Genomic DNA, 23,699 nt, shown 5'->3' with positions numbered 1-23,699 from the left:
TCTTGGGTAACTGCCTCTGATGTTCATGCCTCGGATTTGGTTCGTGCCTTTCATAGGGCTCATCCAGATCGCCCTGGCGGTTCTTGTGAGGGTTCGGTGCCCCCTCCTTAAGGGGAGGGTACTGTTGTGTATCCGCTTTTTGGGCTCCCCTGGTGGTTGCTGGTGTGTTGTGAATTTGGATTCTGGGCTCCCCCGGTGGCTACTGGTGGAATTGAACTGGTGTTTTCATCTTCTCTGTTCACCTGTTCCCATCAAGATGTGGGAGTCGCTATATAACCTTGCTGCTCTGTTAGTTGCTTGCCGGTCAACAATGTTATCAGAAGCCTCTCTGTGCTTGTTCCTGCTCCTAGACAACTACTAGATAAGTTGGACTCTTGTCCATGTTTGTTTTTGCATTTTTGTTCCAGTTCACAGCTGTAGTTTCGTTACTGTGTCTGGAAAGCTCTTGTGAACAGGAATTGCCACTCTGGTGTTATGAGTTAATGCCAGAGTTTTAAAGTAATTCCTGGATGGTGTTTTGATAGGGTTTTCAGCTGACCATGAAAGTGTCCTTTCTGTCTTCTGCTATGTAGTAAGTGGACCTCAAATTTGCTAAACCTATTTTCATACTACGTTTGTTATTTCATCTTAATTCACCGCCAATACATGTGGGGGGCCTCTGTCTCCTTTCGGGGTATTTCTCTAGAGGTGAGCTAGGACTAATATTTTCCTCTGCTAGCATTATTTAGTCCTCCGGCTGGTGCTGGGCATCTAGAATCAACGTAGGCATGCTACCCGGCCACTGCTAGTTGTGCGTTAGGTTTAGTTCATGGTCAGCTCAGTTCCCATCTTCCAAGAGCTAGTTCCTATATATGCTGATGCTATGTTCTCTTGCCATTGAGAACATGACAGTTTGACCGGCCCACAAAGTGTTAATTGTTTGGGCTGAAGCAGGAGAAAAAGAAGTGTTTAAGGGAATTTTTTTTTTTTTTTTTTTTTTTCCCCCTCAGAGTTTTGCTGCCTAGCCCTTAATTGCTGTCTAGCTGCTTCTTACCTCCTCTTAACCCTTGAATGGCTCTGTGTCCACCTGTTTGTAATGGATCTTCAGAGTGTAACTGCAGGTTTGAATAATCTCGCCACGAAGGTACAAAATTTGCAAGACTTTGTTTGTCATGCACCTGTATCTGAGCCGAGAATTCCTTGGCCGGAATTTTTCTCGGGGAATAGATCTGGGTTTCAGAATTTTCGAAATAATTGCAAATTATTTTTGTCCCTGAAATTTCGCTCTGCCGGAGACCCTGCACAGCAGGTCAGGATTGTGATTTCCTTGCTCCGGGGCGACCCTCAAGACTGGGCTTTTTCATTGACACCAGGGGATCCTGCGTTGCTCAATGTGGATGCGTTTTTTCTGGCCTTGGGGTTGCTTTATGACGAACCTCATTTGGAGCTTCAGGCAGAAAAAACTTTGATGTCCCTATTTCAGGGGCAAGATGAAGCGGAAATTTACTGTCAAAGATTCCGTAAATGGTCTGTGCTTACTCAGTGGAATGAGTGCGCCCTGGCGGCGACTTTCAGAGAGGGTCTCTCTGATGCCATTAAGGATGTTATGGTGGGGTTCCCTGTGCCTGCGGGTCTGAATGAGTCCATGACAATGGCTATTCAGATCGATAGGCGTTTGCGGGAGCGCAAACCAGTGCACCATCTGGCGGTGTCCACTGAGAAGTCGCCAGAGAGTATGCAGTGTGATAGAATTCTGTCCCGAAGCGAGCGGCAGAATTTTAGACGAAAAAATGGGTTGTGTTTCTATTGTGGTGATTCTACTCATGTTATATCAGCATGCTCTAAGCGCACTAAAAAGCTTGATAAATCTGTTTCCATTTGCACCTTACCGTCTAAGTTTATTCTATCTGTGACCTTGATTTGCTCTTTGTCATCTATTACCACGGACGCCTATGTCGACTCTGGCGCCGCTTTGAGTCTTATGGATTGGTCCTTTGCCAAACGCTGTGGGTATGATTTAGAGCCTTTGGAGACTCTTATTCCTCTGAAGGGGATTGACTCCACCCCATTGGCTAATAATAAACCACAATACTGGACACAAGTAACTATGCGTATTAATCCGGATCACCAGGAGATTATTCGCTTTCTGGTGCTGTATAATCTACATGATGATTTGGTGCTAGGATTGCCTTGGCTGCAATCTCACAACCCAGTCCTCGACTGGAGAGCTATGTCTGTGTTGAGCTGGGGATGTAAGGGGGCTCATGGGGATGTACCTGTGGTTTCCATTTCATCATCTATTCCCTCTGAAATTCCTGAGTTCCTGTCTGACTATCGTGACGTCTTTGAAGAATCCAAGCTTGGTTCATTACCTCCGCACCGAGAGTGCGATTGTGCCATAGATTTAATCCCGGGTAGTAAATACCCAAAGGGTCGTTTATTTAATCTGTCTGTGCCTGAACATGCTGCTATGCGAGAATATATAAAGGAGTCCTTGGAAAAGGGACATATTCGTCCATCGTCATCTCCCTTAGGAGCCGGTTTTTTCTTTGTGTCAAAAAAAGACGGCTCTTTGAGACCATGTATCGATTATCGGCTTTTGAATAAAATCACTGTAAAATATCAATACCCATTGCCGTTGCTTACTGATTTGTTTGCTCGCATAAAGGGGGCCAAGTGGTTCTCTAAGATTGACCTTCGTGGGGCGTATAATTTGGTGCGAATCAGGCAGGGGGATGAGTGGAAAACCGCATTTAATACGCCCGAGGGCCACTTTGAGTATTTAGTGATGCCTTTTGGTCTTTCAAATGCTCCGTCAGTTTTCCAGTCCTTTATGCATGATATTTTTCGCGATTATTTGGATGAATTTATGATTGTGTATCTGGATGATATTCTGATTTTTTCGGATGACTGGGACTCTCATGTCCAGCAAGTCAGGAGGGTTTTCCAGGTTTTGCGGTCTAATTCTTTGTGTGTGAAGGGTTCTAAGTGTGTTTTTGGGGTACAGAGGATTTCCTTTTTGGGATATATTTTTTCTCCCTCTTCCATTGAAATGGATCCTGTCAAGGTTCAAGCTATTTGTGATTGGACGCAGCCCTCTTCTCTTAAGAGTCTTCAGAAATTTTTGGGCTTTGCTAACTTTTATCGTCGATTTATTGCTGGTTTTTCGGATATTGCTAAGCCATTGACCGATTTGACTAAGAAGGGTGCTGATGTTGCTGATTGGTCCCCTGACGCTGTGGAGGCCTTTCGGGAGCTTAAGCGCCGTTTTTCCTCTGCCCCTGTGTTGCGTCAGCCTGATGTTGCTCTACCTTTTCAGGTTGAGGTCGACGCTTCTGAGATCGGAGCTGGGGCAGTGTTGTCGCAGAAAAGTTCTGACTGCTCCGTGATGAGGCCTTGTGCCTTCTTTTCCCGTAAATTTTCGCCCGCTGAGCGGAATTATGATGTTGGGAATCGGGAGCTTTTGGCCATGAAGTGGGCTTTTGAGGAGTGGCGCCATTGGCTTGAGGGGGCCAGACATCAGGTGGTGGTATTGACTGACCACAAAAACTTGATTTATCTTGAGACCGCCAGGCGCCTGAATCCTAGACAGGCGCGCTGGTCATTATTTTTCTCTCGGTTTAATTTTGTGGTGTCATACCTACCGGGTTCTAAGAATGTTAAGGCGGATGCCCTTTCTAGGAGTTTTGAGCCTGACTCGCCTGGTAACTCTGAGCCCACAGGTATCCTTAAGGATGGAGTGGTATTGTCAGCCGTTTCTCCAGACCTGCGGCGGGCCTTGCAGGAGTTTCAGGCGGATAGACCGGATCGTTGCCCACCTGATAAACTGTTTGTTCCTGATGATTGGACCAGTAGAGTCATCTCTGAGGTTCATTCTTCTGCGTTGGCAGGTCATCCTGGCATTTTTGGTACCAGGGATTTGGTGGCAAGGTCCTTCTGGTGGCCTTCCCTGTCACGAGATGTGCGAGGCTTTGTGCAGTCTTGTGACGTTTGTGCTCGGGCCAAGCCTTGTTGCTCTCGGGCTAGTGGATTATTGTTGCCCTTGCCCATTCCTAAGAGGCCTTGGACGCACATCTCGATGGATTTTATTTCAGATCTGCCTGTTTCTCAGAAGATGTCTGTCATCTGGGTGGTGTGTGACCGTTTCTCTAAGATGGTCCATTTGGTTCCTCTGCCCAAGTTGCCTTCTTCTTCCGAGTTGGTTCCTCTGTTTTTTCAAAATGTTGTTCGTTTGCATGGTATTCCTGAGAATATCATTTCTGACAGAGGGACCCAATTCGTGTCTAGATTTTGGCGGGCATTCTGTGCTAGGATGGGCATAGATTTATCTTTTTCGTCCGCTTTCCATCCTCAGACGAATGGCCAGACCGAGCGGACTAATCAGACCCTGGAGACATATCTGAGGTGTTTTGTGTCTGCTGACCAGGATGATTGGGTTGCTTTTTTGCCATTGGCAGAGTTCGCTCTCAATAATCGGGCCAGCTCTGCCACTTTGGTGTCCCCGTTTTTCTGTAATTCGGGGTTTCATCCTCGATTTTCCTCTGGTCAGGTGGAATCTTCGGATTGTCCTGGAGTGGATGCTGTGGTGGAGAGATTGCATCAGATCTGGGGGCAGGTGGTGGACAATTTGAGGTTGTCCCAGGAGAAGACTCAGCTTTTTGCCAACCGCCACCGTCGTGTTGGTCCTCGGCTTTGTGTTGGGGATTTGGTGTGGTTGTCTTCTCGTTTTGTCCCTATGAGGGTCTCTTCTCCTAAGTTTAAGCCTCGGTTCATCGGCCCGTATAAGATATTGGAGATTCTTAACCCTGTTTCCTTCCGTTTGGACCTCCCTGCATCCTTCTCTATTCATAACGTTTTTCATCGGTCATTATTGCGCAGGTATGAGGTACCGGTTGTGCCTTCCGTTGAGCCTCCTGCTCCGGTGTTGGTTGAGGGTGAGTTGGAGTACGTTGTGGAGAAAATCTTAGACTCTCGTGTTTCCAGACGGAGACTCCAGTATCTGGTCAAGTGGAAGGGATACGGCCAGGAGGATAATTCTTGGGTGAATGCATCTGATGTTCATGCCTCTGATCTGGTTCGTGCCTTTCATAGGGCCCATCCTGATCGCCCTGGTGGTTCTAGTGAGGGTTCGGTGCCCCCTCCTTGAGGGGGGGGTACTGTTGTGAATTTGGATTCTGGGCTCCCCCGGTGGCTACTGGTGGAATTGAACTGGTGTTTTCATCTTCTCTGTTCACCTGTTCCCATCAAGATGTGGGAGTCGCTATATAACCTTGCTGCTCTGTTAGTTGCTTGCCGGTCAACAATGTTATCAGAAGCCTCTCTGTGCTTGTTCCTGCTCCTAGACAACTACTAGATAAGTTGGACTCTTGTCCATGTTTGTTTTTGCATTTTTGTTCCAGTTCACAGCTGTAGTTTCGTTACTGTGTCTGGAAAGCTCTTGTGAACAGGAATTGCCACTCTGGTGTTATGAGTTAATGCCAGAGTTTTAAAGTAATTCCTGGATGGTGTTTTGATAGGGTTTTCAGCTGACCATGAAAGTGTCCTTTCTGTCTTCTGCTATGTAGTAAGTGGACCTCAAATTTGCTAAACCTATTTTCATACTACGTTTGTTATTTCATCTTAATTCACCGCCAATACATGTGGGGGGCCTCTGTCTCCTTTCGGGGTATTTCTCTAGAGGTGAGCTAGGACTAATATTTTCCTCTGCTAGCATTATTTAGTCCTCCGGCTGGTGCTGGGCATCTAGAATCAACGTAGGCATGCTACCCGGCCACTGCTAGTTGTGCGTTAGGTTTAGTTCATGGTCAGCTCAGTTCCCATCTTCCAAGAGCTAGTTCCTATATATGCTGATGCTATGTTCTCTTGCCATTGAGAACATGACACTGGTGGTACTGGTGACTTGTTTGCACTTTGCTTCTTCTGTTCACCTGCTTCCATCAGTGTTTGGGAGTTTCCTATTTAGCCTTGCTCTCCAGTCATTTCCTTGCCGGTCATCATTGTAACCAGAGCCTTCGGTTGCATGTTCCTGCTACTAGTCTGCTGATCAGCTAAGTGGACTTTGTCCTTTTGTTTTGTACCTTTTGTCCAGTTTGCAGTTTTTGTGATTCTCTGTAGCTGGAAGCTCTTGCGGGCTGAAATTGCCACTCCTGTGTCATGAGTTGACACAGGAGTCTTAAAGTAATTTCAGGATGGTTTTTTTTTAAAGGGTTTTCAGTTGACCGTGAAGTCCTCTTTTGTATCCTTCTGCTATCTAGAAAGTGGACCTCTCTTTGCTAAATCTACTTTCATACTGTGTATATCTTTTCCTCTTAATTCACCGTTATTACATGTGGGGGGCTGCTATCATCTTTTGGGGTATTTCCCTAGAGGTAAGCCAGGTCTGTTTCTTCCTCTACCAGGCGTAGTTAGTCCTCCGGCTGGCGCGTGGCATATAGGAAGCCGTAGGTATGCTCCCTGGCTACTGTTAGTTGTGTGGTAGATTTAGCTCACGGTCAACTCGAGTTTCCATCACCCGAGAGCTCGTTCGTTACTTATGTGTTTTTTACGTTCCCTTGCCATTGGGAACCATGACAGTTCATCTTGCTCCGAGAGCGAAGGCACATGGGACTCAGCGGGGACCATGGCCTGTGCAAACTGTCACGCTCACGCCCTGACTGGTGGGCGTGAGCTCTGGGGGTTTGTGGCCCCACTGTGCCACAAACCAGACTACCCTGGAAGGGGCGTGACTATGACAGCTGCCTGAGTTTTCACTGGAGCCTCTGATGGTGAGGTCAGGCTTGTGCAGCAGGCAGCTGCCAGGTGCTACTCCAGGGTGGTGTCTGGCTGTGGCTGCTGATCCCACTTGGGAGACAGGAATACCAGGATTGGTGCGAGTAGGCTGGCACGGCTGAGACACAGGGCTGGCAGAGACACGGCAGAGGACACAAGGCTGGCAGAGACACGGCAGAGAACACAGGGTTGGCAGGAACACAGGACTGGCAGGGATGGCAGGAAACACAGGACTGGCAAGGACGGCAGGAAACACAGGACTGGCAGGCACGGCAGGACTGGCAGGAACACTGGATTGGAAGGCACGGCAGAGAACACAGGACTGGTTGATGTGGTGTATGAAGGAACAGGTAGGGGCCTGTTCACACTGGTGGTGCGGGAACGGATATGAAATATGAAGGAACAGGTAGGGACCTGTTCACACAGGAGGTGCAGGAAAGGAAAGAAGCAGAAAGGAATGAGGTATGAAGGAACAGGTTGGGACCTGTTCACACAGGAGATGTAGGTATGGAAATAAACCAGAAGGAAGGGAGAATGAAGGAACAGGTTGAGACCTGTTCACACAGGAAGAGAACCGCAAGGCTGCGGATAGGAAAGGTAGAGCAGCAAGAGATAGCGCAGCAAAAAAAGCAAAGCAGAGCAGAACCACAAGGAATGTGGAGAAGAGCTGCAGCAAGAGATTCTTACAGCAACGGGAGCGGAGCAGAGTTGAACGGAGCAGAACCGCAAGGATGCGGAGAGGAGCCGCAGAAAGAGATTCTTACAGCAACGGGAGCGGAGCAGAGATGAACGGAGCAGAACCGCAAGGAATGCGGAGGGGAGCTGCAGAAAGATTCTTACAGCAACGGGAGCGGAGCAGAGAAGAACAGAGCAGAACCGCAGGAGTGTGGATCAGAGGTAAAAGCCACAAAGAAAGACACAGCAGGGAAGGAAGCCACAGACAAGGAGACGGAGATAAGACTAAGTACAGACAAGGCAATGGAACAAGACACAAGGACAAAGACACAGGGACCAGGATATACTGCCTCCTGGAGGGCGGACAACAAGATCAAGGCAAGAATACAGAGTAGAGCCTCCAACGAGGGAGTAACATAGAGCAAGGCCTGGCAAACTCAGCAGCTAAACACTAAAGGTACCGTCACACTAAGCAACGTCGCCAGCGATCTGTTACGTTGCAGCGTCCTAGGGAGCGATATCGCTGTATTTGACACGCAGCAGCGATCAGAATCCCGCTGTGAAATTGCTGGTCGCTGCTAGAAGGTCTGCACATTATTTGGTCGCTAGGTCGCCGTGTATCGCCGTGTTTGACAGCAAAAGCAACCATACCAGCGATATTTTACACTGGTAACCAGGGTAAACATCGGGTTACTAAGCGCAGGGCCGCGCTTAGTAACCCGATGTTTACCCTGGTTACCAGCGTAAAAGTTAAAAAAACAAACAGCACATACTCACCAGCGCGTCCCCCAGCCTCTGCTTCCTGACACTGACTGAGCGCCGGCCCTAAACTGAAAGTGAAAGCACAGCGGTGACGTCACCGCTGTGCTGTTAGGGCCGGAGCTCAGTCAGTGTCAGGAAGCAGAGGCTGGGGGACGCGCTGGTGAGTATGTACTGTTTGTTTTTTTAACTTTTACGCTGGTAACCAGGGTAAACATCGGGTTACTAAGCGCGGCCCTGCGCTTAGCAACCCGATGCTTACCCTGGTTACCCGGGGACCTCGGCATCGTTGGTCGCTGGAGAGCGGTCTGTGTGACAGCTCTCCAGCGACCAAACAGCGACGCTGCAGCGATCGGCATCGCTGTCGCTATCGCTGCAGCGTCGCTTAATGTGACGGTACCTTAACTGAGCAAACACATTGCACAGGCCCAGTCCACTGGGTGGAGCTGAACTATATACTGGAGGTCTCTTGGTAATTGGTCAGGAACGGATTAGACAGATGCACCTGATTCCTATAAGAACCAGAGAGTTCAGGCGCCGGCCCCCTATACACACACAGCCATGAAGCATGCAGAGAGCAGAGACATAGAACATGGTGCTGGCAAGAAACAGAAACCACAACATGACCTGGAGCAGTGGGTAAGATAGTGTGAGAGATGAGTGGCCATGCCGTGATGCCAGCAGAGTTGTTACAGTGAGTAAGGTGGCACTTACAAGAGCAAAAGGAGAATCTGTAATACTTATATATTAGTAAAATAATGTCCTCAACATATTTGAAAAATTAAAATAAAGATGCCAACCCCTTTAATGTTTCTGCTTATTTAAATTTTGAAAATACTTTATCAATATTTTGAATTGTGATGCTTTTAATGTGTATCGGCATTCATAACATAAGTTGTTATTTTCATCTCAGCCAATGTCATCTCCACGACCAGTCTTAATTAAAGAATTCAGCAAAGTACCATTGTGCAGTAAATCACTCTAACTCTGGAAGACTACAGGTCAGTGTTTGGCAAACAAATCACCTTGAACCAACCTGATTCATAGTTTCAATAATTTCATTTAGAAATGTGTATTAGAGGCTCTGAATTCTGGATCCCTGGCAACTCAACTACAAATTATATATCTTGTATTTGAATAAAGTGCTGAACATGTCAAAATCAACAGTCTCAAAAGGAATAGTAACGTGCATGAACATATCATTGTTAAAGAAAGTTCACTCTGACACTGAGGCACCTGCAGGACAGCTTGAATTTCTTTGGAACTTGATTGAGGCTGTGTGGAGACACGGGGAGTCAGTGGATGCTCTAGTCTGCTGACCCGAAATTGCATGAACCAGGGCTCATCCCCCGGAAAGCCCACTCTCCTTTTACCGTTGGCATAATACTACCCAGACAACACAGGGTGAGGATAAAAACAGTGTGGCAATACTTTAATGAACCATAAAACAGGCTATACCCTATACAATGGTCCCGGCAAAATAACCAAAATGGTGCAAAATTGCAGAGTCTCACCCTTCCGCTGGCTCGCTGGGATTAGAGCGGGCAGCACGGTGGCTCAGTGGTTAGCACTGCAGCCTTGCAGCGCTGGAGTCCTGGGTTCAAATCCCTCCAAGGACAATATCTGCAAAGAGTTTGTATGTTCTCCCTGTGTTTGCGTGGGTTTCCTCCAGGTACTCCGGTTTCCTCCCACATTCCAAAGACATACTGATAGGGAATTTAGATTGTGAGCCCCATCGGGGACAGTGATGATAATGTGTGTAAACTGTAAAGCGCTGCAGAAAATGTTAGCGCTATATAAAGATTATTATTATTATTAGAGCAGCTGCGAAACTGGGCTTCCATGGCCAACTACCCCTATCAGTGGAACCCTGATTTTGGTGGGCCCCAACAGCGATGAGATAACGACAAGCTTAGGAAGATGACAGTCCATTGAGGCACGTGGCCAGATGACTGGAGGGTCACATTTTGGCTTCTCCAAACATCTCCATTGAGCCAGGTGACCGGTGGGTCCCAATCATGGCTTTTCCAAACGTATCCATGGGACTCAGATGACTGGTGGGTCCAAATCATGGCTTCTTCAAAGGTATTCATGTGTTCAGTGGTGGTCAATGGAGCAGATATGTATTCTTTCAGCCGGGCCCGTGGTCTCCTAAGCATGCATCCTGTAAAATGTCAAATCTGTGTCCCTCGTGATGGAGCCGGATGTCCTGGCTGCTGTCCTTTAGAGTGTTCCTGGCTGTGCTTTTGTAAAATGTCTCTGATCCTCTTGTTACAGAGGCATATCCCCCTTATATAGTTCACAACTGTTGTCCTTTAAGTCATAATTCAGAGGGCAAGGGGAAGGTGTGATGAGATTTACTTGCATTTTTTTAGTAATCAATCTGCATAGTTCGTCCTGCTCTGTTTTACAGGTCAACAAGCCACAGGACTCACATAATAGTCAATCAACATTCAGCAAACATCCATTGTTCAATTACCCTGCATCCCTGACTTCCAAATATAGCAGATAATAAGTTACAACAAACGTCAACTCAAAAGTCAACGTTAAAGTTTCATACGATCTAATCTGTGTTTCTTCACCAACCAAGGAATAAACACATAAATTCAAAAGTCAACATAAAGATAATAGTCTATGCCTCCTGGCTTACTGATAAAAGATGTCTAGATAAGTAAGATTAAATGCAGTGTTGTCACAGGCTGCTTATCCACCATCTGGACTATCTTGAATTGCAACCTTTCATTATTTTTTCTCTGCTGTCCATATACAGGGAGATTAGATACAGTGTCATGGGTTGTAAACTTCTTGATTATGTAGCACACCATGGACAAAGGAACATCAAGACCTCTGGTGATGGATTTATATCTTTGAGATTGTTGATATTTTTCAACAATTTTGGTTCTCATGTCCTCAGACAGTTCTCATCTCCTCTTTCTGTTGCCCATGCGTAGTTAGGGAAACACACAGATACACAATGCAGAGATTTAGTCAACTTCCCTTTTTATCTGGTTTCATGTATTCATGTATGATGTTCATATTGCCCACACTTGCCACAGGTGAATTTAAATGAGCATCACATGCTTGAAACAAAGTTCTTTACACACAATTTTGTAACGGTGCCAACAATTTTGTTCCCCTAATTTTTGGGTTTTGTGTGAACATATGCCCAAATTGCCTTTTTTGTGTGTTGTTCCAGTAGAATGTAATTGCAATAATTTTCTCTGAGAAATACTTCATTTTCCTGAAAAATGTCAAGGATGCCAACACTTTTGGTCTGCACTGTGTATATATATATATATATATATATATACATATATATATATATATATATATATATATATATATATATATATATATATATATATATATATATATAGTATTTTCATGACTATGAAAATTGTACATTCACACTGAAGGCATCAAAACTATTGTAACACCGCTGGGTTTATACCTTGTTTCTTCGGCGTTACTTTTGCATGTCTCTGCTTTAACCCTTGCTCCTCTCCCCCTAATGTGCAGGGATACTGTTGTCTGTTACCTGTATGGATGCTGCTCAGTTCCCTGCCACCGCTGCGTAGCTGTGCATGTGCTGTGATGACTTTGCTCTGCTGCATGGCCACTCGCATGTGCGGCCCCTGGCGGCTGCTTGGAAGCTAGCCATGGCTTGCGAGGTCCTCTGCAGTTGGTGCATGGCTTTCCGCTCGTGTCCAGGCTAGCAGCCGCTGCCAGGTGCCCTAAGCCAGTGATTTTCAACCTTTTTTGAGCCGCGGCACACTTTTTATACTTAAAAAATCCCGAGGCACACCACCAACCAAAATGGCACAAAATGGTGCGTCCAGGTTTGAGATGAAAGTCTGCAGTCATTCTATGTGACTGCAGGCTTCTGAATTCTCACAGCGCAAGCACTGCACACTTTCAGGATTCTCCCTTGCCGGTGGCCAGAGTGGACGGTCATGACAGCACAAGTATGTGATTTGGATACTTCTGGTCACATTCTAACTAGACATGTCCGGCCTCAGTCAATTCATTTTCATTGAATGAGGCCACACATGTCTAGTCAGCACGTGACCGCATGTATGTAAATCACCAACATCAGAGAATTATGATAGCAGTGTGCACTGTGAGAATTCAGAAGTCTGCAGTCACATAGTATGACTGCAGACTCATCACAACCTTGGACATCCCCTTTAATGTTCCTAACAAATAAAAATGAGAATTAGTATCACAAAAAAAACACATTTACATCCAGGTACCTGATAGATGACGTTGTTTGTGGAGTCGCCTCTTTCTTTTCATCTTCACCTTGTCCAGATGCCATGATGACTCTTCTCATCCACCGGCAGAGCTCGTTTCTGCAGACTTCCATCTTCTCCTGTCTTCTGCAGCACATCCCGACACAACACCCTTAAAGATAGCAGTGTTATTATAATGCTCCGGAATAACAATATCTGCCCTAGGCTGAGCCTCTGAGTAAATAATTGCCCCTCACTTTATTCCCAGCACATAATATGACCCTCACTGTCCCTCTTATGGTACATGCCATCCACACTACCCTCTCTCTCTTTTCCATACTTCACACTGCCTTCTCATACGGTGTCCCTCATAGAGAGCCCAGTCTCTCTACTGTGCCCCTTCATTACACTCCTCCTACTTGGCATACTGTCTCCTCCTGGCTGTTACCCTCACACTACTCAGTATCTATTATGTGTCCACTCACACTTTCATCCCCCCATACTGTCTGCACACATTTCTAATAGCCTCCTCCTGTACATCCCCCCCCCTGCTAACATACCCCTTTGCTCTCTCCATATTTCCTCCTCACACATTCCCCCCTCACACATTCCCCCGACTCCCCATACTGTCCTCACACATCCCATCACCGTTGCTCCCAGTACTGTCAGCACACATTTTTCCCCTCGCTACTGTGTCCACCCCCATCTCCCCACTCACCCCCACAGAATATATCCACTGCCCTTCCGATAGAATAAATCCATCCCCTTCCACAGAATAAATGCACCCTGCCCCACACATGCTAAATAAATTCCAGCCCCCCCCACGTACACACTAAATAAATCCCCCACACACACTGAATAAATCCCCCCACACACTGAATAAATCCCCACACACACTGAATAAATCCCCCCCACACTTAATAAATCCCCCCACACACTTAATAAATCCCCCCACATACTCCCCATAAACCCACCCCACGCTGAATCTTCGGTGTCTTCAGCTCCACAGCACAGGAGCACTTACCACCAAGTCTCTTCTTTCTCCTGCGCGCCGGATAGTGACGTCAGCAGCGTGATCACATGACTTGATCACGCTGCTGGCGTCGCTCTGACCCGGCAGTCAGAGCCTCAATTGTACTCGCAGCTGGTAGATGTCTGCGAGTACAATTGATCTCCGGGAGCCGGCGTGCTGCAGCTTCTCTGTGCCGGCTGTCAGCTTGACAGTCGGCACAGAGAACAGCTGACTCCCGTTCCCCGCGGCACACCCGACCATGTGTCGCGGCACACTGGTTGAAAAACACTGCCCTAAGCCACAGTTCCTGTGCTGTCAGTGCTATAATGGTTTCTGTTTGTGCTTAGGGTGCGCGCGGCCACACCTACCCTGCTTTTATCAGGGTTTGAGTGTGCACCTGTGTTGCTTCCTCAGCCTTTTGCTGAGGAGCAGCTCCTATATAAACTTCCTCTTTGCTACTGGGCGTTGCCAGAGCATTGCATTGTGTTTCTGTGTCTTGCCTTGTGAGGTATCCAGCTCCCGTTCTGTCTGCAGTATGTTCTGGGAGAGCTGATGCCTGTCTCTCGCCTGTTCTGGGGGCTGAGTACCCAGATCCGCCTATCCTGGAGGCTGTATATCCAGATCCGTTTGTGTCTTGTTTACCCGCCTGTTCTGGGGGCAGAGTACCCAGATCCGCCTATCCTGGAGGCTGAATATCCAGTACCTGATCCTGTCTGAACCTGTCTCTGTTATATTTCTTAAGTCCTATTGTGTCTGGCACCCCGCACCCTGTGACTGAACTTTCCGGGCTCATCTTTCAAAGATGGAGTTCGGTGTTCTTGCTGAGCGCTTACTATTCTGTGCTCAGTCTTCCATGCGGTGCTAACCCTGTCTGGCCCAGTTCCAGTCCAGCGGAGCTAGCACCATCATGCTTGAGTTCCTTCCTAGGTCTGATGTCCGGAGCCTGACGGCCGAAGTTATGAACCTGATGACCTCCGCTACCTGGTCCTGTGCCCTCCGTGTCCCAGCCGATGACCTGGGCTGCCACGCCAGTGTCCCAGATGTCTTTCCGGTATTCCTGATGTCCTTTCGTTGTCCGATGTCCTGATTCCTGGGCTGCCACGCCAGTGTCCCAGCCGATGACCTGGGCTGCCACGCCAGTGTCCCAGGTGTCTTTCCGGTATTCCTGATGTCCTTTCGTTGTCCGATATCCTTATTCCCTGGGCTGCCGTGCCAGTGTCCCAGCCGATGACCTGGGCTGCCACGCCAGTGTTCCAGATGTCCTGCCTGTGTCCTGAGGTCCACCCTGAGATGACGTCCTTCTGGGATCGGTGTCTGATGTTCTCCTGCTGAGCCTGTGCTATGTCTGAGGCCTGAGAGATTGGCCGTCCTTGTATGCCCGTGCCAGATGAACCTGGACTGCATCAACCCGTGATGGCTCCTGCCATCGTCAGACGTCCATCTAAGCCTGTGGTCCTGATGTCCTGCCTGTGTTCCTGATGTCCTGCCTGTGTTCCTGATGTCCTGCCTGTGTTCCTGATGTCCTGCCTGTGTTCCTGATGTCCTGCCTGTGTTCCTGATGTCCTGCCTGTGTTCCTGATGTCCTGCCTGTGTTCCTGATGTCCTGCCTGTGTTCCTGATGTCCTGCCTGTGATCCTGATGTCCCGCCTGTGATCCTGATGTCCTGAGGTCCACCCTGAGATGACGTCCTTCTGGGATCGGTGTCTGATGTTCTGCTGAGCCTGTGCTATGTCTGAGGCCTGAGAGATTGGCCGTCCTTGTATGCCCGTGCCAGATGACCCTGGACTGCATCAACCCGTGATGACTCCTGCCATCGTCTGACGTCTGAGTTGTGTACCCTTCCTTGACATGTGGAATCGGGATCCTGACATCATTATGTTTTGTTATGTACTGTGCTATCATTTAAGTAAACTTTGTTTCTTCATACCTGAAGTTGTGCGGTGTAGTCTAGTTCTGCATATCTACATCTTGTTCACATGCTCAGCTGCCACAGACCCTGCTCGCTGCCGTTCCCTAGTCTGGGTAGGTCCAGGTTACTCTGTGGTCCAGTGGGTCCACATTGCGTTCCTTTTTGGGACGCTCGCCCACGTCGTCTAGGTCTGGCGACGTGGAGGTGTCGGCTCGGCCACGTTTGTGGTCGCAGCCGCAACAACTATGCATTAACACATGTGGAATTATATACTTAACAAAAAAGTGTGAAACAACTGAAATTATGTCTTATATTCTAGGTTCTTCAAAGTAGCCACCTTTTGCTTTGATGACTGCTTTGCACACTCTTGGCATTCTCTTGATGAACTTCAAGAGGTAGTCACCGGGAATGGTTTTCAATTCACAGGTGTGCCCTGTCAGGTTTAATAAGTGGGATTTCTTGCCTTATAAATAGGATTGGGGCCATCAGTTGTGTTGAGCAGAAGTCTGGTAGTCTTACTGAATAGACTGTTAGAATTTGTATTATGGCAAGAAAAAAGCAGCTAAGTAAAGAAAAACGAGTGGCCATCATTACTTTAAGAAATGAAGGTCAGTCAGTCCGAAAAATTGGGCAAAGTGTCCCCAAGTGCAGTGGCAAAAACCATCAAGCGCTACAAAGAAACTGGCTCACATGAGGACCGCCCCAGGAAAGGAAGATCAAGAGTCACCTCTGCTTCTGAGGATAAGTTTATCCGAGTCACCAGCCTCAGAAATTGCAGGTTAAGAGCAGCTCAGATTAGAGACCAGGTCAATGCCACAGAGAGTTCTAGCAGCAGACACATCTCTACAACAACTGTTAAGAGGAGACTTTGTGCACCAGGCCTTCATGGTAAAATAGCTGCTAAGAAACCACTGCTAAGGACAGGCAACAATCAGAAGAGACTTGTTTGGGCTAAAGAACACAAGGAATGGACATTAGACCAGTGGAAATCTGTGCTTTGGTCTGATGAGTCAAAATTTGAGATCTTTGGTTCCAACCACCATGTCTTTGTACGACGCAGAAAAGGTGAATGGATGGACTCTACATGCCTGGTTCCCACCATGAAGCATGGAGGAGGAGGTGTGATGGTGTGGGGGTGCTTTGCTGATGACACTGTTGGGGATTTATTCAAATTTGAAGGCATACTGAACCAGCTTGGCTACCACAGCATCTTGCAGCGGCACGCTATTCCATCCAGTTTGCGTTTAGTTGGACCATCATTTATTTTTCAACAGGACAATGACCCCAAGCACACCTCCAGGCTGTGTAAGAGCTATTTGACCAAGAAGGAGAGTGATGGGGTGCTACGCCAGATGACCTGGCCTCCACAGTCACCAGACCTGAACCCAATCGGGATGGTGAGCTGGACCGCAGAGTGAAGGCAAAAGGGCCAACAAGTGCTAAGCATCTCTGGGAACTCCTTCAAGATTGTTGGAAGACCATTCCCGGTGACTACCTCTTGAAGCTCATCTATATATATTGCCCTCTCTGCCTTTTGAAACCGCAGTACAATGGTGGAGGTGTTTACAATATACTTTGCAACATTAGAGTTAGGATCCACATCTGTTCATTTGCTGTGATGATGGATGATACATTATAGATACTAATCAGGGTCCCAGTACATCCCATAGTTGTTCAACTCATTTAGTTCAGAGCTTTGTGAGGCCAATTAAGCTCTTTAACAATGAAATCAGTAAATATGTACATTACTTGAACTTACAAACAAACTTTATTTAAGAAAGCTCCACAATGAGAGATTTCACTTATGACCTCGGGTCCCAGCCTCTCCACTTCTACTTTTGTCCTGATACAAAGGAGAGGTTCCTACTCCTCTCTGCATCAGTGGTGGCTTGTGACGCGCATGGGTATGTAGTAACAGTTCAACAGATTTGAAGAAGGGGTTGATATAGCTAATAAACTGAGGTAGAGGGCCAACCTCCTATACTGACAGCGTTGGCTAAGTGCCAAAATTCGCAGACGAAATCTCTCCTATGTTGGGACCAAGGCAGAATTGGACAGCACGGTGTCTCAGTGGTTAGCACTGTTGCTTTGCAGTGCTGGAGTACTGGGTTTAAATCCCACCAAGGACAACATCTGCAAGGAGTTTGTATGTTCTCCCCATGTTTGTGTAGGTTTCCTCCGGGTACTCCGCTTTCCTCCCACATTCCAAAGTCATACTGATAGGGAATTTAGATTGTGAGCCCTAATGGGGACAGTGCTGGTAATGGGGACAGTGCTGATAATGTGTGTAAGGTGATAGGGAATTAATGGCACTACATAAGTGAGTAAAAATAAGTACATGAATTGGAGACTGGTGACTGATTAGAAAATTGGGCCATTGGTGAAGTTGTCATAAAACACAGTATATTAGTAAGGTCAATTATTTTCAGTTTGAAACGCATTCAAGTAACTTTTTATTTAACTGCAAAAATTTCTTTAACAGGAAATAAGGGGCTCAAATGCTGCAGAACAGCTCTAAAATGGTATTCCTCCTCCTAAAAACCAAACAGCTAAAACTTCCATAGCTACATCCTCCAAACCTAGCACAGGTTACTAGATGTGGAGAATGATCCATTACATCAGTCCTCTAAAAAGCCCAATGGAGGTTTGCATAATCCACTGTTCAGATTGTTGCCACTGTGCGGTGATGACTTCTGGCTGGTGTGCCACTTACCATGGAAACTCAGTCTCCAATCTTCTAATGAAGGGTTGTTTTAATATCGGTTCTGCATCTGGCTGCCCATTCTGTGAGCTGGTGCCGAGACTGACCTTGGATAAATGATAGATATTTTACGTTATTTTACCACCGCTTGGCTGCTCCTACGTGGCACAAACTAATTTCTATGAATAGTGGTACTCTGTATCATCAATATGAAGATCCTGTGCTGTATGATTGATTAGGCACCACATGGCAATGAATGTGGCACCAATGCCATGTGGTCAAAGCATGAAGTAGGAGTGGTGTCCACGTCCTTCTGGCCACGTCGCATGTTAACTGGTATTAGAATTTTACGCTTTTCATGGAAAATGCTTCTCTTGTATAAAATACATAATCTTGTTACTCTTTTCTATTGAAACAGATTTTGTCATTTTCGCTTAATGTGGTGCTTGATGTTACATGGTGGCTGTTTTATGTCTTTTAGATTTCGGAGACATATGCCTTCCTTCCCAGAGAAGCAGTGACAAGATTCCTAATGAGCTGCTCCGAGTGTCAGAAAAGAATGCACTTAAATCCAGATGGAGGTGAACACAAAGGTGAATATATAATGACGTCATTGTCAGGAGACATAATACACCGTATCTGTATACTGCACTTATATTGGGGTAGACATGGAGGGGTGGTAGGAGACAAGGCGAAAAGTTTACTTGACAGTACTGACTCTTTCAAGTAACCAAAGCACGGAGGACTCTATAATGGGGTTTGACTTATCTCCAGCTTTTCTCAGTGGAGACTACGCACAGATTTTTGTAGAGTTCAGTCTGCAGTAACCATCATCACCTGACAGCTACAATCAATACAAAGCATTGACTCATAGAAGAGTCACAGATACTACTGACATGTGCGATTGTCACACAGTAACCAAGCAAATGGGATAAAATAGTAACCAAGTCCCAAGTAGGGCTAAGTTCACAGTTTGCAATTTTGCTGGGTTTTATTCTGCACCAAAAACGCTGTGTAAAAGACATGCATTTTTGTCGCCTTTTCAGATGTGTTTTTCCATGATTCATTTTAAAGCGCTGCAAAAACTCTGAAAGAATTAAAATGCTGCGTCCTGGCAGAAATGCAGCAGTTCCCGAAATTCACACTGTGTAAATATGTAGCAGGTGCATGAGATTTCCGAAATCTCATTAATTATGCTGATACTGTAAGACACTGTGCACTTTACACACTAAGTACACTGCATAAAATAGGCAGCAAAAACGCCACGTGTGAACCTATCCCTAAGTCATACGGCTCCAAAATCGACTTGACAGAAACTGGATATTATTGTGTGACAGTCTGTATCAACAGTCTGAAAATAAATACAATGAAAAGTAAAAAATAAGTGATTATGAGCGATAATGCATGGATTACCAATGCTTCAATTTATTTTTCTACAGATAATGGCAAACCACCCACACTGGTAACCAGCATGATCGACTATAATATGCCAATTACAATGGCGTATATGAAGCACATGAAGCTACAGCTCCTAAATTCCCAACAAGACGAGGTAGTTTTACTCTACAGATATGGATCCTAGACATCTGTAATCAATCTATCTATCTATCTATCTATCTATCTATCTATCTATCTATCTATCTATCTATCTATCTATCTATCTATCCATTGTATCTATCTAATGGAGATGTCCAGTCTAAAATGAAAAGTCTGCCGTCACTCTGTGTGACTCGTGAATCCCCCCAACGCATGCACTGTGCTCTGTGAGGATTCACCTGTTTCTGAGCCGGGACCGGAGGGTATGTATGAGTTATACATACTCATGGGGCAGAAGCTGTCTGGTGGGGATAGCCTCACCCAGAGTGACTGCATACTTTTCATTTTAGACCAGACAACCCCTTTAACCTCATGAGATTTCTCTGATTCATTGCAATTTTTAATGGATCTGCTGATATTAACAGATTTTTATAGCAGCATTACTTTTAATTTAGCTAAACTGTATCAAAAATATGTTGCATTCTTACTTTTGTCAGTGAGTGCTTGGACCCAGTTGAACACTGACAGACTCGGATTTGCTACGTCTGTATTTGCAAAAACGCAGCAGTTTTCCAAATCAGTCAGGAAAAAAAATACAATGTGTGTGCCTGAATGGCAACAAATATCCATTGTGGCGTTTCTACCGCAAGATCTTAATCGTAAAATGCGGTGCATGTCAGCCATCCAATTTTAAAGCACAAACCAGTACCCAAATAATGACATCAGACATTAATCGAAAAAAAAAAAACATTTACAAGTATAATGAAACGGTGAAAAATTGCATATCATTTTTTCTTTCTTGGCTTTTTTTCATAGAATATGAATGATAACACCAAAACTTTTTCTCCACTCATGGTTAGTGGTTGGGTGCAGCCATTTATTGTCAAACTACTGTGTTTTCTCTTTTTTAAAATCATAATGACAACCCAAAACATCCAAATGACCCTGATCAAAAGTTCACATACCCTGGTGATTTTGGCCTGAAAACATGCACAGATGTTGACACACGTGGGTTTGACTGGCTACTAAAGGTAACATCCTCACCTGTGACCTGTTTGCTTGTAATCAGTGTGTGCATAAAAGCTGAGTGAGTTTATGGGATCCAGACAGACTCTTGCATCTTTCATCCAGCCACTGACGTTTCTGGATTGTGAATCATGGGGAAAGCAAATGAATTGTCAATGGATCTACGGGAAAAGGTAGTTTAACTGTATAAAACAGGAAAAGTATACAAAAAGATATCCAAGGAATATGCCGGTCAGCAGTAGGGATGGGCGAACCCGAACTGTAAAGCTCTGGCCCCTTACCGAACACATAGGTCCCGAACACGGGCTTCCATGGAAATCTGTGTTACAGTTCGGGTCCAGGGCCTGTAGAACAAAGCATAAAATTAATAATAAATATTATAATTATACTTACCTATCCAGCGACGCGTCCTCCCGTCCCGCTGTCTCCCGGCCGCATCAGATTTTGGGGCCGCTCATTAACTTTTGGCAGTATTCACTGCACTCGCCAGTTTTTGGCTTTTTCCGACAGTGTTCCGGAGAGATACTGGGATTCAGTTTAACAAAAACAGTATCAAAGTTTATTTACAGATAATACTACAAACGGTGGTATACCTAAATAGTAATAGACAAAAAACAGTAGCAAAGAATACTATATATCCCAGTATTATATTAGCATATATTCTCATATTATTATGTACAGTCACAAGGAATATATAAGGCTACCACGCACAAAGTACGTAAAACATACTCTATATTAAGTATTGTGTGTGTTATATCAAAAGCCTAGATACAGTAAATGACAGATCATGTACACTAATAATAAAGTGTATGAGTGCAGAGGTACCTATGTGTCTTTATCAAGCATAAAAAAATTATGTGAGAGCAAAATTTTAATTGCCGATATTCAAAATCGTTATATTCCCGTAGTACGGTCACTGTATATGTAGTTACATAATGTGCAATATCTGCCAGATTATGTGGAATGCAAGAATATAGTTTCAAAACGTCAATTGAAAAAAATGACATATTGCCCGTCCATTGAAAGTCATCAAAAGCAGCCAACACATTAGAGTTATCCTTGAGATAGCCCAGAATATCTTCAACCAGTTCTTGAAAATGATCGTTCACTCAGACACTGAGTATCACTTTAAAGGGAACCTGTCACCTGAATTTGGTGGGACCTTTTTTCGGTCCGATGGGCGGTGTTTTCGGGTGTTTTATTCACCCCTTCCTTTCCCGCTGGCCGCACGCTGGCTGCAATATTGCCTTGAAGTTGATTCGCTTTCCTCCGTAGAACACGCCTGCGCAAGGCAATCTTGCCTTGCGCATGCGCAGTATGCTTTGCCCAACTGCGGGCGAAGCCGAAAAGCATTAGTGCGCATGCGCTGGCGCACTATGTCCCGGAACACAGCGAAATACTTCCGGGACATAGTGCGCCGGCGCATGCGCACTAATGCTTTTCGGCTTTTCCCGCAGTTGGGCAAAGCATATTGCGCGTGTGCAAGGCAAGATTGCCTTGCGCAGGCGTGTTCTACGGAGGAAAGCGAATCAACTTCAAGGCAATATTGCAGCCAGCGTGCGGCCAGTGGGAAAGGAAGGGGTGAATGAAACACCTGAAAACACCGCCCATCGGACCGAAAAAAAAGGTCCCGCCAAGTTCAGGTGACAGGTTCCCTTTAAGAGACCCAGAACCGAAAATAATCCGGCTAAGAGGTGATGGGAACGTTTTCTTATGTATTTTTGGTAAGCCTTAAAACATGGCCAAAATGGAATGTTCTGTAAGTAAATATTCAGATTCAACTTTGTTTAGGACACCAAGCTGAAAACCATCAATTTGGAGCTTTTTCAATTACTCTTTAAAAGCTGGAATCAGATCTTGTACCAGTTTGCGGTAAGTGGTAATATCATCTAAAATACCAAACACTTGTTCCTTATGGAGATGTGCTTCCATAAACACCACCGACCCTCCTTTATCTTCATGTTCTGATTAAGACCTTGCAGTTGAAACTCGTCAACAGATATATGCCGCTACTCTGCCTGTTTGGATTTGTTATGGATTGCTAATAAACTGAAATCTTTTCTGGCCATTTCTTCTTTTGCCTATCCTATATGCCATCTTACCATGTGATCTTTTGGTTGTCTGCAGGATGAAAGTTCTATAGAGAGTGATGAATTTGACATGAGCGACTCCACTAGAATGTCAGCTGTAAATTCTGACCTCAGTTCTAACCTTGAAGAAAGGATGCAGAGTCCGCAGAATGTTCATAGTCAACAAGATGGTAAGCGAACAAAAGCAATGAACCGGAATATAAGTTGGTGTGCATGCAACGTGTAGGTGTATGTTCACACTGACCACTAAACAAAGCAAAGACAAAATGAACAAATACCCTGCAGTGAATAAATAGCAATAGTGAATTAAAGTAATATAAGGTACTTGGTTAACATATTTATGATAAATAAAAAGTAAAAGCCATCCGACCACATCAAGGAGACCCTACTTGGGACAGTCCTACCGTCTAGTATTAAGTAAGTAAGCATGAACCAATTACTTATGTTATGACAATTCCAATACAAAATAATGTTATATTAATTATATATTTGATGGTTGGGCTGTTAGTAAAACTTTAGACCTCTTATGCATATGCCATCATCTTTCAGTAACTACTTCCATGATAAGATGTGACCCAATAACTTCTTATACCAAGTGCTATTCTTTTGTTATGAGTATGGCGGTATTGTCTGCTTACTACTATGAGAACAAAGAGTTAATTCACTCAGTATACTGATAAGGTTATACTGTTTTAATGGCTAACTGAAAAGATGGTAACAAATTGTAAGCTTTCAAGACTACGCAGGTCCCTTCATCAGGTAAAGACTAATGCAAGTTCTGAAGAATCACATATTTATACACAACACAGCACAGAAAGAAAGAAGGCAATAGATAAGACAAGTGACGTGAATTATCATTATGTGAGAAGGATAGACATAGATATTGGCTAACACGGTTCAAGATACTGTATATATCTTTCCTGTTTTTAAATATAGATATTGTACCCCTTCCCTGAAAGCCAGGTGAAAACTATATATCACCAGGTGTTTATGCTATTTATACATACATAAT

The 23,699-nt window shown here is 45.3% G+C and overlaps 1 protein-coding gene across 5 annotated transcripts in view; it reads left to right on the top strand.

Annotated features, from left to right (window-relative positions):
* The window catches only part of NOL4 (nucleolar protein 4), a 458,727-nt gene that overhangs the window by 266,548 nt on the left and 168,480 nt on the right, over positions 1-23,699 (top strand). For all 5 annotated transcript variants that reach the window (XR_013217024.1, XR_013217025.1, XM_077270425.1 and 2 more), the window contains exons 3-5: positions 18,517-18,628; positions 19,475-19,587; positions 22,725-22,857. Coding sequence is in view for 3 of the 5 variants with exons in the window: in XM_077270425.1 (XP_077126540.1) it covers positions 18,517-18,628; positions 19,475-19,587; positions 22,725-22,857 (358 nt within the window). In the remaining 2 variants the exon portion in view is untranslated. The remainder of the gene's footprint in view (positions 1-18,516; positions 18,629-19,474; positions 19,588-22,724; positions 22,858-23,699) is intronic.

The sequence above is a fragment of the Ranitomeya variabilis genome, chromosome 6 (assembly GCF_051348905.1).
Source record: "Ranitomeya variabilis isolate aRanVar5 chromosome 6, aRanVar5.hap1, whole genome shotgun sequence".
Taxonomy (NCBI): domain Eukaryota; kingdom Metazoa; phylum Chordata; class Amphibia; order Anura; family Dendrobatidae; genus Ranitomeya; species Ranitomeya variabilis.
The sequence above is the reverse complement of the archived record's forward strand: the minus strand, read 5'-3'. Positions and strand labels throughout refer to the sequence as shown.